The sequence below is a fragment of the Porites lutea genome, chromosome 1 (genome assembly GCF_958299795.1).
Source record: "Porites lutea chromosome 1, jaPorLute2.1, whole genome shotgun sequence".
Taxonomy (NCBI): Eukaryota; Metazoa; Cnidaria; class Anthozoa; order Scleractinia; family Poritidae; genus Porites; species Porites lutea.
In genome coordinates, this window is record NC_133201.1 from 41275195 (window position 1) to 41290937 (window position 15743).

At 39.5% G+C, this 15743-nt stretch overlaps 1 protein-coding gene across 1 annotated transcript; it reads right to left on the minus strand.

Annotated features, from left to right (window-relative positions):
- Positions 1-7905: 7905 nt before the first annotated feature.
- LOC140951170 (melanocortin receptor 3-like) lies at positions 7906-8804 on the minus strand. Its single transcript, XM_073400397.1, has one exon. The coding sequence runs from the start codon at positions 8739-8741 to the stop codon at positions 7977-7979; it is 765 nt and encodes a 254-aa protein (XP_073256498.1). The 5' UTR covers positions 8742-8804; the 3' UTR covers positions 7906-7976.
- Between the last annotated feature and the right edge of the window lie 6939 nt (positions 8805-15743).

A 15743-nucleotide genomic window follows, 5' to 3' on the forward strand; every position in this document is an offset into this window, starting at 1 on the left:
TGCCTATATCTACCGTTTAAATACTAAAATACATTTAACAATGCTATGTTTAAGTGGTTTTGAACTAAATTCTCGTTGGGTGCCCCTGCTTAGCCCGCGAAGCGCAGACGTATTTCCGCTGGTCGTCGCTTCTCTCCCTCCGAATTCTTTTCTGCGCTTCGCAGGCTAAGTCCGTCTGCGAATCAGCGCCGAACTGGTCCCCCACCGTGTACCAGGATTTGAGAGCGGGCCATGATTGGCTTGATTATTTTTTTTGTCGATTTGCCAATCAAAATGAAAGAAAATTCGAAACGCCCTTCCAGTTCTCTTCCGGTAACTCGTTGAGCCCGTTGCGGGCCCACAACAAGGATATCGGCTCTGCTTGGCAGACGTGACTAAGTTAACCGAGGTTAAATTACGTCTACGATGCAGGCTACTAGGCACCCTGAACTATGCATCCTATAAATAGAATGCGTAGTCAGAAATTTAATAGCTTGGAAAGCGTCTTAAGAGGTTTTTATTTTTATTTTTATTTTTTTCGTTTTTTTTTTCAGTGTCTACTGGAAATTCATGTTAATTAGACTAGTGAGTGATTGACTGTGATGGGTCCAATTATCGTGTTCAAACTAATCAGGAGCCGATTACACGTATTATTATACATTCAACTCACTATCTCTTTCCTGATTGGCCGAAAGCGTACAGTGAATTTTCGAAATCAGCGCTTGGGACATCATCTAGCTGCAGACTATACAATAATCATACCAAGGACACTCAAGGTTACGGGTAATCATGTCATGTATGACCGCGGTGCATGATTTCTAAGGGTAATCATGTCAAGTTCGCGCACTTTGTGCTGCTTTCCGTCAGTGAAAAAGCAAAACATGACTTCCTTCGTTGACCGAGCAAGACATCGAAAAAGTAGTTGAAGACAAGGACTCACAAACACAAAAAGGTCGACGAAGGTGGCAAAGGAGCTGTTTGCTGACTCTCGGCGTGAAAAAGAAAAAACTGAGAGAACCTGAGGAAAAGAAAGAGTTGGCACAAACTTTGAAAACATTTTTAATATGTCGAAACGAGAAAGAAAGGATTCGTTCAATGTATAAAACAAACATTAGATTCGGTTTTTGTGATATCCAGAATAATCAAGGTCTGGGTAAGGGTCATCAGCCTCAGCCTTCGGCTATAACAACTACCTCGACCTTGATTATTGTGGATATCACAAAAACCTCATCCTGACTAATAATTGTTTGTTAACTAATCGGCTCCTGAACTAATATAATGGAAGATTAAGCATTAGAAAATTTTTCCCGGAAAATTTTGCAATTCGACTCTTACGGCCTGCAAGCAAGTTCTCTGTTTGGGGCTTGCTCGCAGGCTAATCGACCATTATAGACAATGAGGTCTGGGTAAGGGTCATCCCTACCTCGACCTTGATTATTGTGGATATCACAAAAACCTCATCCTGACCAATAATTGTTTGTTAACTAATCGGCTCCTGAACTAATATAATGGAAGATTAAGCATTAGAAAATTTTGCAATTCGACTCTTACGGCCTGCGAGCAAGTTCTCCGTTTGGGGCTTGCTCGCAGGTTAATCGACCATTATAGACAATGAGGGAGGTATGGATACTAATCTTCTGAAACTTGTGTCAGTTATGGCTCCTACCCCTTTGCTCCCACGGCTCATCCATGGCTCACGGCTTTAATGCAAAGATATACGCCGACGATTCTCAGCTATACATTGTTATGAGACAAAGCAAGCGTGCTGTTAAACCAGCTGTCTATTCAAAATACTAAAACGGTAACCTAACAGTAAAGATTCTTCGAAGTGTGGGGGTGTGTTCGCGCAACTCGCTCTCTACACGATGAGGTACCAGGAAGCTGATTTACATCTTCGGGTCTTCATTCTTGTTGACTTCTACTGCAACTACTCTTAACACTCGTTATCGACTCCTATTTCACTCTTCTTCTCTAACAAGTCAAATAGCAACGTTGTTTATAGCCAAAGCTGTACATGTTTGGGTTAGCTGACCGTGGGAATAAAAACAAGTTAAACTCGGTGTGGGTGATTGTTTTGGTATCACTGAAACTACATGGCTGCAATCGGCAGGAAGCTTAGACTTTCCTAGTCTGCCGGAAGCCACAAACCAATGAAAAACTAAAACGCTGGTTAACAAACCCGGACAGGAACTTCAAGGCGACTTATGAACCAAGGTCAGCTCTCAATAGACTTTGTCCACAACCCCCTCCCCTCATCAATAACACGACCAGTTATGAAAAACTAACATCATAGTGATAATGGAAAGCGAACAAAGTTCCTTGAATGGCATTAAAAACTCGTGAGCTCAGCGAAAATTCAGGTACAAGTAAAATCACAAGGTGAAAACAGTAAAACACCTTCATGGACAAAATCGAGATTAACTCAGTTTGACCCACTTAATGAAAAAGACGAAACGAAACTTAAAAGATGACCGGTACATCTCAATAGCAGTCATTGCATCAAAGCTCTGGAATGCCGACCTACCTGTTATAATTAAACAATAGTTGTTTCCGTACTATTTGCAAAAAGTTTCGAGAAAATCCGTTTGGAAAGTAAATGAAAGACGACTTTTTGGGTCGTTCCAGTGGAAAGTTTTCCACTGTGTCAACCGTGAAAAGGTAGTCCTGTTCTCAGTTCCGGGACGGAATGTTCCAACGGAAAATTCGTGTTTCATTTCTTCAAGCCATCTTTGATACCACTTTCAGGCATTCGCGGCTGTTTTCCGATAAATAGAAATGAATTGTACAAAAGGCAAACGCAGCGATTCCGGGACGAAATTTACCAGTCCTGAATTTTTGCGTACCATTCGCCCAAACCGTCAACAGACTGGTTGTCCCATGAAAATAGTAAACAGCCAGTGTTTCAGACTGTTGACTCATTTAAATGGAGATTGAAAAATTTATTTTTAACAGTGTTAAAATTAGATAGGGTATAAAACTTATTGTGAAATGCATCGAGCTTTCCATACATTGTAAAAATGCGTTTATTTAGTTGTACTTAAACAAGTTCATCGATCTTACATTAAGTTATGTTATTTCGTTCGAAAATCCCGGGTTTATTACCATGACAACTCATATTCTCTGTTTGGATTTAACCTAGGATGAGAAAAGTCGGGCTTAGAACACTTGTCCAGGATATATAGTCCTTTCACGGTTTGACGCCGATTACAAGGATAATTTTAAACTTAGCTTTCACTTTTCTTTACCAATATCTTAGACTGTTCACAGCCCCCTATTTTCTCCTAGCTCTAGGATTGCGGGCTCAGGTGTCGACCCTTCGAGGTTACGTGTTTTTTTTATAAGTTTATCGCTGACAAGTTTTCTAGTTTTGAACAGATCGCAGGCTCAACTCTAATTGAATTTCTTAATTGACAAGAGAGAATGTCTAAGAGAGCGAATCCCCCACACCTGACCCTCTTTCCATGAAAATTATTTTCAACCTATTCTTGGTTCTGAGTCATACTGCGTGGTTATTTTAAGGACGCCACCTTATTGGTCGGGTTGAGTGGCGTCATGTAATTTTAAATTTGGCGGGTAATTCATTTCACTGCCGATCACGCAGAGCAAGCGATATGACGTCCAAACTTGGTATTACTTTCGCCGACAAGTCAAAAGATTTCTACGTGGAAAAATCTGGCCGGAGTAGCTGCTGAAGAGCAAAACGGTCCTGGCTTGTGGAATTTCGCCGGAGAAAGCGGTTCCGACTCGATGGAATTGCTTATTGAGGTCTTCGCTACATCAGTATAAAAACATTGTACAAAAACTACAACTGTCTCTTCCGGCGACATCCTCGCACACCCGCGCGCTGTGATACCTTCGTTTAGATCCAACCGTGGACACGTAACGAGAAAATAGGTTCAAAGTGGGTTCAAACATGAATGTTTGGCCGCTAAACATTTGAATTTTGAGAGGGCGCTAGACAAATGTGGGCACACCGCTCACTATAAAGAATTGACCGAAACTGGAAATCGCGCATAAAAAGTCTCTGGCATCCAGGTTAGCGATTGTCTAACAGCTTTTTAATTGAAGCATCTGACCTGATTTGTGTTCGCAGGGCGAAATATTCATCCCAAGTATTACGCGTTAAGAAGAAGTAATGCAGTTTCAAACTCTCAAGAATAATTCTTAAAAGTAAATGTACTATTTCTGAAAGAAAAACATTCCTGGAAAAAGAGAAAAAAAATCTTGGACATTTGCATAAACAATTGAAGTCAACCACCTATTAAAGGTTTCGTGTTTCGCGCGTGATAACCTTTGCCTCTGGCTAGGTGTTACGAAAACTAAGACCCTCGAAAACTAAGACCTAAGACCTAAGACCCGTCTTAGGTTTCGAGATTACGAAAACTAAGACCCCCTTAAAATCGAATCCGTCGAAATATGAAGTCAAATTGTAACCGAAATAGGTCTAACCTGTCAAATTATCTTCTGTCCAATTCTTTCCACCGAGTTTTAGGTCAAATTTAACGGTAAATTTAGGGGTCTTAGTTTTCGTAATTTCGAAAACAAAGACACCTCTTAGTTTTCGTTATTACGAAAATTAAGACTCCCAACAAAACCAATCCGTAAAGTTTCAATGAAGTCGAATTACGACTATAATCCGTAAAACAACCAAACGCAATCACTGTCGCAAAGACACAGAGGCAAAAATTCATCTCCAGCACGTGGAACCAAAATTATAGTCAGAACAGCGGCGGGGTAAGGCATATTTTCAGCGTACAATTATACACAGGTAGTCTATGGCTTGTCATCCTCTTTTTGAAGCCTCAATACTGATATGTCTCCAAATTTTTAGAAGAAGCGGATCGTCAGCACGTGGATGATAGTTTTTGGTTGTTTTACGGATTACCTTTAAATTTGACCTAAAACTCGGTGGAAAGAATCGGACTGAAGATAATTTGACAGATTAGACCTATTTCGGTTACAATTTGACTTTATATTTCGACGGATTCGATTTTAGGGGGTCTTAGTTTTCGTAATCTCGAAAACTAAGACGGGTCTTAGGTCTTAGGTCTTAGTTTTCGAGGGTTTTAGTTTTCGTAACATCCGCCTCTGGCTTTCATGGTGTGTCAGAATTCAACATTCGTTACTTTAAATGGCTACCAGCCGTTAGAAAATCTCAACCTTTAATCTCAAAGTGAAATTTTGACTCCAATGCTTCAATCCCTTTGTAAATGAAATTCATTCCTAAACAAGAATACGCCCGAAGGCGTTAACGCGGGATGTGTTGGCGTAAGCAAGAATTACCAGTATGTTGAATAGCAATAGAAAGTTGAGTAGTGTATCAACAACAAATGTATGCAGGAGAGACGGGGATGTTTTGTTAAGGACTAATACACTAGAAGATGAATTACACGCAAGGGTTCCTTTGCTACTCAAAACAAAACGTACATCAATAGTACCACCATATGTGTTAAGAGTATGGGTAGTTCGGCTAGAATTTGCGTTCCCTTTACTGATGTTGTCCAAAAACTGCACTTCCACATTCAACAATAGCATGTAATGTATTATACTTCCAATAACTACAGGGCTGCAAGGCTGTGCTCTAGGGAAAATTTCAGGGATTCGGGCTCCCAAGCATTTTAGCTGGGGTACCCAGGCCTAAAAGATCTAGATGGTCACCCAAATGAAATTTTCAGGGAGCCCTTCGGTCTCCCAAACATTTTAGCTGGGGTGCCGGGCCTCCAAGTTGAGCGGTTAGCTAATTATTAAAAATTAAACAAATTATCTCCTAAACAAGTTATGCAGAATTTTGTGAATATTTTCTTCATGAGAAATCACATCCTTTGACCTCCTGAGCGTGCAAAAAAAAAAAAACCCCGCAAGTTGTCATATGAAAGCATGGATAATAGATGAAAGTAAGTTTTCGCACCATATGAGAAACATGGGCAACGCCGCCGAATATTTCATGTTTTTCGAATGGAAAAGTAAGATTCTGGTCTGTTTATGTATTTTTTCTAAAATTTTTTGGGTAAAAAATAATGACACTAGTCTTTTTACTAATCATTTTGATTTAGGTTGAATAGAAAATTCGCTTTAATAAGATTGACTGAGATCCCATGGAGCTTTCCGGCAAAACTGCTATGATTTCAACGAAACCGCGGCCGCCCCAAAACTGTTATCTTTTTTGAATAGATCATCTTGTTGGAAAGTCGTCGTTCAAGCGCAGAACACAAGTATTTTCTTTCTATATTATCGGTGAAATGTTCAAGACAAATGAGCTTTTTGTGGATAGCTGTACTTTGACCGCTAAATTTAGCTTTTGCGTATCTATTTTTAGTACGGAATACGCAATGACTTGTCACGAGACGAAAGACGATGCGATACTTGTAGATTTATACCCGTTTCCAAAACAGCACAACAATAGTGGTATCTTTTCTTTTTTATACATCGTATTTTACTGGAAAAACAATCTTAAGTTATTTTTTAGCCTCGCGGACACAGCAGTAAAAAACAGGTAAAAATATATTTACTTAACCTCAAAGAGGGACTCCCGACGGTTTATTCAGCGATTTTTGAAAATACAAGACTATTGTTTCGCGTCGCCGACCGTACTTTACGCCTGTCAGAGCAAAAGTAACAATTTCTTTTGAAAAACTAACTAATGAACCTTCCTAATTTGAAGAAAAAATGTTAATGTTATTTTGAAAAGTTTTTTAAAAATCGAAAACTGTGCAGCTTGTCACGTTCATACTAAAAGGATTATATTGAAACCAACACCAGCATGTCGCCCCGACTGGGCGACCTGGACAATGGTTTCAGTCGCCCGAGGCCAAGTCTTGAGCTGTATTAAGAGCACGGCCTTGAGTCTTCGTCCTCCTCTACACAGTGAGCTTACTTTTCCCTCCTTTGCTGACACAGTATCTTTCTTCGGCTTGTGCAATCCAGCCTGACTTGCACGTGCTTCGACGTTGCGGCCAATAAGAATCCACACAATTTTTTGGGACGGGCACGGGATACGGGAAAGTTAAAAAAACAAGGCAATTTTTGACTCCCAAGAAAACGAAAGAAATGCGCTACCAAATTTAAAGGGTGCGTTCGATTGGGAAATCCGGATTTAGATTTTCAAAATCTAAATCCGGATTTCCCAATCGAACGCGGAATCCGAAAACGGATTTCACCTCCGAGAAATCCCTTCTCCGGGTGAATTTTAATTAAGAAATCCAAATCCAGATTTTTTGGATTTCCCTTTTTGTCGTTCGATTGGGAAATCCGAAAAAGGATTTGCTAAACTGTTCTCGTGAACAGCGGTCTTCTTTTTGCTAATTATGCGTGCGCGTGCAAGACCGCTGTTCTTAAGAACAGTTTTTCAAATCCTTTTTTGGAATTCCCAATCGAACGGTAAAAATAAAAATCCAAAAACAGATATCTCCGCGTTGAAATCCGTTTTCCGCTACCGAATTTAAAGGGTGCGTTCGATTGGGAAATCCGGATTTAGATTTTCAAAATCTAAATCCGGATTTCCCAATCGAACGCGGAATCCGAAAACGGATTTCACCTCCGAGAAATCCCTTCTCCGGGTGAATTTTAATTAAGAAATCCAAATCCAGATTTTTTGGATTTCCCTTTTTGTCGTTCGATTGGGAAATCCGAAAAAGGATTTGCTAAACTGTTCTCGTGAACAGCGGTCTTCTTTTTGCTAATTATGCGTGCGCGTGCAAGACCGCTGTTCTTAAGAACAGTTTTTCAAATCCTTTTTTGGAATTCCCAATCGAACGGTAAAAATAAAAATCCAAAAACAGATATCTCCGCGTTGAAATCCGTTTTCGGATTTCGCGTTCGATTGCAAATCAGAAATCCGGATTTTAAAATCTAAATCCAGATTTTCCAATCGAACGCACCCTAAGACGTTGGCTGACTACGTCATCCCGCGTAATTATCATGGGGCACTGGGATTCGCTCTTTTATTTCATTCTCTCTTGCTTTATTGCAATGTTTTTTCATTAACGGGAGCTTCGCCTTTAGCCTCGGCTGAACCTATTTATTAGAATATTCTGCAAAGTATTTCTTATTGCCAAGCGAACTGGTTTCATCTTCCAGGTGTAAATCAGAGGATTAAGAGATGAATTGAGCCATGTAAGCGTCAAAGTGTATTGCATCAAGTGTAGTACTAAATCCAAGTTATTAGAGGAACCCAATATAAGCCTGGCAAGATAGGTGCAATTATGTGGCAGGTAACAAGCAAGAAAAGCGAGATATATGTAGAATGTTCCGATGGCAGACTTGAATCGCCGAGTTGTCCTTGTGATGTCCCCGCCAAGAGTCTCTACCTGAACGGATTCAATCTCTCTTGTGTGGCGTCGTACAGCTTGATAAATTTTGTAGTAAAGGAGTGCTGTGGTTAAGAGACAAACCAGTTCAATGGTTACATAAACAACGTTACGAATGAGTGGTGCGGTCCAAAACTGAATACACGAAAGAAATGCGCATGAGATCCATATTGAGATCACAGCAGCAACCACACGCTTGTAGGTTACTAGTTCCTGGTATCTAAGATGAAAAAAAATGGCCAAGAATCTCTCTACACTGAGAGCAGTCACGCCAAAGAAAGTAGCATAATAAAACAGATTCAAGGGGACCTGAAATAAGTTGAGTATAACCATATAAGCTTGATTCTTTTGGGCATTGGAAGTCATCTCCAGGGTGGTAATTACAATGGCCAAAGGATACACCAGTAGGCCAACGCCAAGATCAGAAACAGCTAGACTCAGCAGCATGATTTTCATAGTCGTTTGCAGCGACGACGTTTTCCTGATGGCGTGGATTGAGATGCTATTCAGCGTGATGGCAGAAAGGCACAACAGAACTTTTACAACGCAAAGGGTGATGTTAGACGGATAGAAATTGTTTGGTTCTGTCATCATGTGCGCTTTTGCAGTCAGCGATGTACCTCCTTTAATCTAAATATGAACTTGCAATTCAGCCCTTGTAAAGAGTCCAAAGAAGGAAAAATGGAAGGTTCTGAGTGCTGGTTTTAAGCGGATATTTTGAAATAGCTCTCGAAACAGGTGCACTGTCTGAATGACTTTTTAATCATAATTAAAGAAGGAATAATTTAATTTTTCTGAATAAGCAGATTTCACAAAAAAGAAAAAAACAAAAACAAAAACTAAACACTACCAAGGCACGAAAACGAAGTTTTAAAAACCCATAAAAAAAATAATGAGGGTTGAGTTGGAGAACATTTGAGCGAACTGGTCAATCTCATCTCACTTCGCACAATCAAAATCGTACCTCACAACTGTTGTGTGTACTGACATGGTTGATGGCATTTTGGCTGCGGGTAAGCGCCAAGTTGACGGCTATGGTAATCTCATATCCAATAAGCGCGATTGGACTGAGCAGGACGAGTGGAGTAATTGTTTTATTAAAAACACAAAATATCGATGGTTGTTCCCCTAGGGACTTAATTGGACGGGAGGTAAAATGCTTTTAACACGCAAAAAAAGCTTTTAACACGCAGAGTTTTTTCTATGAATAGTGATGAAGTAAGGGGAAATTGTGTATATTTTCTTGATTGGGGCGCCGATTATTAGAACGGGAAGTGGTCTAGTGCCTAGATCTCAGTGCCCCGACCTCACCTTAGAACCTGAAATGTGGAGTTAAAGCTCGTTAAGGCATTAGTATAGTAAGCTGTACATATTAATTAATTTAAAAAGTAAGGGATGCATCCCCCAAGAAAAAAAAGTACAAACTCTTGCTTTTCCGCAAAATACACTGTAGCCTACAAGTCAGATTGAAATGAACTTACGACGGTTTTAACTGAGCAAATATTTACATTTCATTGTGAGGGGTTTTAAAAGCTGCGGTAGTTAGGTGCATTACAGTTAATCTCCTAATCTGCACCATTATTTCGAAGGCAAACAGGTGTGGGTTTTAATAAACATTATTGTTTCTTTTAGCACCGGTCGCAATGTTTTTGAATCGCAAAAATATTAATTAAAAGCTGTGAAATGTAACTTGCAATTGTAAGTGCGTTTTTTTGAATTCAGGAGATATAATTCCTGTTGCTGGGTTTGCAGGCGAAGCGATAATAATTACAAAGCTACTTTGCAAAAAAGAAAAAAGTTGCTATAAAACATCCTCTAAAAGCGGGTAGCATTACAAAAAGGTAGCCAACTTCACAGAGCGGTTGATATCGTAGTGTAAGATAACTACTGAATAGACCAGTTATCATCCTTTGCGTTACAGATTGGTCTAAATGAAACCTTGTCGATTTGACTTAACAACAAGTTTCTGTTTGTTTTTGCATATATAGTCCAGTCAATCTAGGCATTTTCGAGGCTCAACATCAAACTAACTGCAACAGAATTGTTTTCAACGCCATTTAAGTAAGGGTGGCCTATCTAGCAACCTACTTAAAATCCCCCAAAATCCGATCAGTGGCCATGGAACATGTCAAAATTAAGCGTTAAACATTTTGAGCTTTTAACACAGGGCACCCACGTTATTTGAAATTATACGTTAAAACAAAAAATGTCTAAAATGTGTTTGTTACTTTTATGAAAAAGTGAAAGAAGAAAGAATAACTGCTACCTAGTTTTCGGTGATAAAACGAAGTGATTATTTTTTCAAAAAGGATAAATATTAAACACGGTTGGCTTTTGCACAGGACACCCATGCTCCACTCAATGAACCCCCAAATAACAGAGTAAGGGAGTGAACTGTTGGCTGTAAAACTACAACAAATTTAGTCGTACAGCTTTAATTCTGAAAAATGAAGGCCGTTACTTAATCATTGCCTTTAAAAAAATATATTCCTTTTTTCAATCGGATTTCCGTTAGCCTCAAGAGTAAGAAAAATATATATCTAGGTTACAGCCAAAACAGAGCTCTCCCATAAAACAATTTTCTATTTCAAAAACTGTCTCCAAAGAAGTCAACATAACAGCTAATACTGCAGCCATTGCTTTTTTTCTCTTTCTCCTCACTCTTTCTATTTTTCCTTTCCTTGTTCTTTTCTAGGGGAATTTTCGGGCTCATTTTGCTGTTGGTCTTTTCTTGTCAAAAGACTGCAATTTTCGTTCGGTACGTTTTCAAATATCCAGCAGGGTAATGCTTTGGCTTTTACGGCTACCTATACATTAATCTTCGTTAACGTACTGACATCCTCAAATATACAAGTTTCACGTTTTTGAATTTTTTTGTTTTCTTCTTGTTAAAAGTGAATTGGAGAGGAGGGGAGGATAGTTTTACTAATTCTTTACGATGCACAACAAGGCAGAGTTTTTGAACGGATAAGCTTCAATGCCTATGAATTTGATAAGAGGGAAATGCGTTTTCATTTAAGGAAAAGTGTTGTTACCTTCGCAAAAAAAAATTATAAAGGTTAACGGAACATTCCTAGCATAAGAACTTTGGTTTCAGCAAACGTTTGTTTCAAGAAAAGGAAATAGTAAAATAGGGAGGCTGGTTTTTAAGGGAAAAATTAACTCTGGGTAGCCAAAACAATGCGTATGTAAAAATATATTGTAAGAGTCTATGGAGAAATGGAAATTCCCCACGCAGAGAATAATTTGCGCCACTCAGTGAAAAGGTTAACGTGTAGTAAGTTGAAGTGTTACACAACGCTCATCCGAAGAGAAACATAGGTTCCGCAAAAAGAGGTGAGCCATCAGAAGCTAAGTCAGGCAAGCCCATTAAAGTCGTACATATGTCCAGTACTTTCGTTCCTTCATTGACCGCTGCAGTTATTTTCAGACGTATAGGATCCAATGATCGTTGTAGAAAAAGAGGTCTTCAGACTTCATTTGCCAGTGGACGAGAAAAAAAAACTGGTCCAGGTTCAGGGTTGTTCTCACAAAAGAAATGCAAGGAGGGAATATAAACGCCTCGAGACAACAGAGCGATTACTCCACTTATTCATCTTACCAAGAAATGAAGGGCTGCCGCAGAAAGTGCAAACTAAACATACAGATACACTAAACTAAATCTGAGACTCGCTACAACAAGAAGATAAAACTGGAACAATCACACTGCGCTTGGTTTTCTGGATTTCCCTTGCAACAGATTTGGCCAGGTGTAATGAAAAGCGCAGAGTGTTAAGATCTAACAGAAACCAAATAGACGGAATCCTTTGCAGAATATTTATTCACTCACGTTGTAAAGCACGGAGTCATAATCCTGAAGGAAGTTGCGCATGTCGCGAGCAAAAAAAAAAGAATCCCTGTTTTCGATCACACATACCGTAAAATTCCGAAAATAAGCTCCGGGGCTAATATTTTTCAAAGGCCCTTTTTGAGGGGGCTTATTTTTGGAGGGGCTTATATTTGGAGGCACTTATCTATGGAGGGAAATTTGCGTTTCAAAATCGATGGGGCTAGCCTTATAGTTGGAAGGAAATTGACCGTTTTTGATTTATTTTAGTTTGTATTTGAGAGCAATTTCCAAGCACAAGCCCCTAGGGAGCTTATATTCGGAGGGGCGATTTAACGGAGGCTTTTTTTGCGTTACGAGTTTGGGGGGCTTATACGTGGGGGGGCTTATTTTCGGAATTTTACGGTATTGTGTCCAAGATTTGAACATAACTACTTCACAAAACTCGATTACGCACAGAAAATGGGAATAGGTGTGAAACAGTTTGTACTGATACTAAGCTATCGTCCGTTGCACACATTTAGTCGCACGTTATCCTGCAGCATGGATGCAAATTTAGTATTTGACCGAAGGTGAGCAAAATATCAAATCAAACTGTTCACCATCAGTCAGCTACTAAATTTGAATCCATGCTGCACATACAACAAGAAGACGCCCGAAGGCGTTTACGCGGGATGTGTTGGTGTAAGAAAGAATTACCGTTATGTTGAATGGCAATGGAAAGTTGAGTAGTGTATGCAACAAATGTGTGCAGGAGAGACGGAGATGTTCTGTTAAGGACTAATACACTAGAAGATGAGTTACAGACAAGGGTTCCTTTGCTACTCAAAACAAAACTTACATCAATATTACCACCATATATGTTAGGAGTATGGGATAGTTCACTAAAATTTGCATTCTTTTACTAATGTCCTCAAAAAATGCACTTCCACATTCAACATAACATGTAATGTATCATACTTCTAATAACTACAGGGCTGCAAGGCTGTGCTCTAGGGAAGATTTCAGAGAGCCCTTCGGGCTCTCCAAGCATTTTTAGCTGGGGTGCCCTGGCCTCCAAGTTGGTCGCCCAAATTAATAAATCAATGAGCTGTTAGTTAATTATTAAAAATTAAACAAATTATTTTCTTAACAAGTCAAGCAGAATTTTGTGAAAATATTTTTTCATGAAAAAACACATCCCTTTCACCTCCTGAGCGTGCGAAAAAAAAAACCCACATGTAGTCATATGAAAGTAAGTTTTCGTGCCATGAGAAACACGGGCAACGCCGCCAAATATTTCATGTTTTTGAAATGGAAAAGTAAGATTCTGGTCTGTTTATGTATTTTTTTATAAAAAAGAAAATTGGGGTCAAAAATAAGGGCATTATTCTTTTTACTAATCATTTTGATTTAGGTTGAAAAGAAAATTTGCTTATTAAGATTGACTGAGATCCCGTGGAGCTTTCCAGGAAAACTGTTATGATTTCAACGAAACCGCGGTGCCCCCCGGGGGGTTACGTGGGGTAATTTTTGCTGGATATGTGCCGCTGACCTCTCAGAGCCCCTAGACCTCATATTAGTCCCTCTAGGGCAAATATGTAATTTTTGCGATCCCAACTTAGTCACTTTCTATTTATTTATCTGCCTTATCAATCCTTTAAATAGGTCATAAAAAAATGAATTGACCCATTTTTTAATAAATTGAATGAAGAACACTTTACTTTTCACCTACAGTACAAATATCCTGGTACGTTTGCTAACCGTAAATATGAACAACTCTCTTACCCCAAAAATCCGAAAATGTGCGGCCCCATTCCAGTAACTCCTTTGAAAATGCAACCCCATTACAGTCAATCCAGTCGTGAAAATGCGACCCCATCCAGCGGCATATCTCCCCATTAGCCTCTTATAAGGAAGTGCCCCCTCCCGGGCCGCCCCAAAACTATTATCTCTTTTGAATAGATCATCTTGTTGTAAAGTCGTCGTTTAAGCGCATAAACGGAAGTATTTTCTTTCTATATTATCGTTGAAAGGTTCAGGACAAATGTGGATTCGGTTAGCTTTCGCGTATTTATTTTTAGTACGTGATACGTAATGCCTTGTCACGACATGAAAGACAAGGCAGGATTTTATAGATTTATACCCCCTTTATACCCGATTCTAGAACAATCACAATAATAGTCGTCTCTTTTCTTTTTTATACATCGTATTTTACTGGAATAACAATCCTAGTTATGCTTTAGCCTCGCAGACACAGCAGTAAAAAAAGGTAAAAATACTTAACTAACAGAAAAGACCGACCGTTCAAATGCCCCACACTGGGGTCCATTCAGGTGATCAAATGCCCCCACCCCGGGGACATTTCACAGGCACAAAAATGACAGAAGGACGGTGGAAACGCCTTCAGTTGTCGAACAAAATCTTTTTAAATATAACAAAAACTGAGAAACACTGTTAGCGTATTTACTACGAACAAAAGTCTCGTGCAAAGCGGCGGAAATCGCTGCTACAAGGTCACTGAATGCTCAGCTTTTCTTTCTCATGCAACATACAAAGCGTCTATAAAAAAGGTCCCACCTATTGAGATTACTACATCATGACCATTTGACTGACATGCATCATCGCTCACCTTATTAATTAACATACTTGCAGTAGGTCAAAGTAGTTGACATGAGCTTTTTATTTTATTTTATTTTATGTTGTTGTATCGAATCGCCGCTATAGGTATTGTATTTCATTGTAAACACAACAGTAGAATACATTCATACATTCAAAACCTGAATCCGATATTCAAAATTTTAAATTTAAATTCTTCAAATACGCCACAAAGCTTGTTTAAGCCCTTTCCTCATAACCAATTGGCCACAAAGGCACAATCTTTTCCACGAAAATCCTCTAACACCACCTCCCCCATAGCTCGCCACGCCAAAGATTTTACATAAAATCGAGGATGCAGTTCAAATTCCCCACCCCTAAAGCATAGGGATCAAATTCCCCACCCCCTTGGAGACTCTGATAATCAAATTCCCTCCTCCCCGGGACGGCAAAGGTGTCAAATGCCCGGGATATGCCCGGGGGGGGGGGGGGGCATGTTGAAGCTTCGATTTGACCGATACATTATACATAAAATAAATGCTTCTTCATAATCAGCAACAATTTTAAGCAGAAGATAAACCCGTGATCCACAATTTTTTATACCCCGTTCTAGAAAACGCCTCTGAAATGGATACCCCGTTCTAAATCAGGAGCTTCAAAATCACGACCCCGTTGGGCGGCACATACCCGTATAGGTAATGTATGGGAGTACCCCCACCCCCCGGGTTTATTCAGCGATTGTTCAAAACACAAAACTATTGTTTTGCGTCGTGGACCGTACTTTACGCATGTCAGAGCAAAAGTAACAATTTGTTTAGTAAAAATTTCAATGTTATTATGAAAAGCTGTTACTATCGAAAACTGTGCAGCTTGTCACGTTCATAGTCAAGGATTATGTTACCTGTGAATTCACGTGAAACGACCTTTGAGCATCAATACAACGCGTGCCCGCTGCCCGATTTAGCAATATTTTCTTAAAGCTTTTTGATAGACATGCTACTTATTGCTACTTACAAGACGACCTCAAGAGTTTCGTAGCGAGCGGAGCGTTCTTT

Excerpts from the sequence above, each read along its gene's own strand:
- LOC140951170 (XM_073400397.1), bottom strand. The coding sequence starts at position 8,741 with ATGAAAATCATGCTGCTGAGTCTAGCTGTTTCTGATCTTGGCGTTGGC.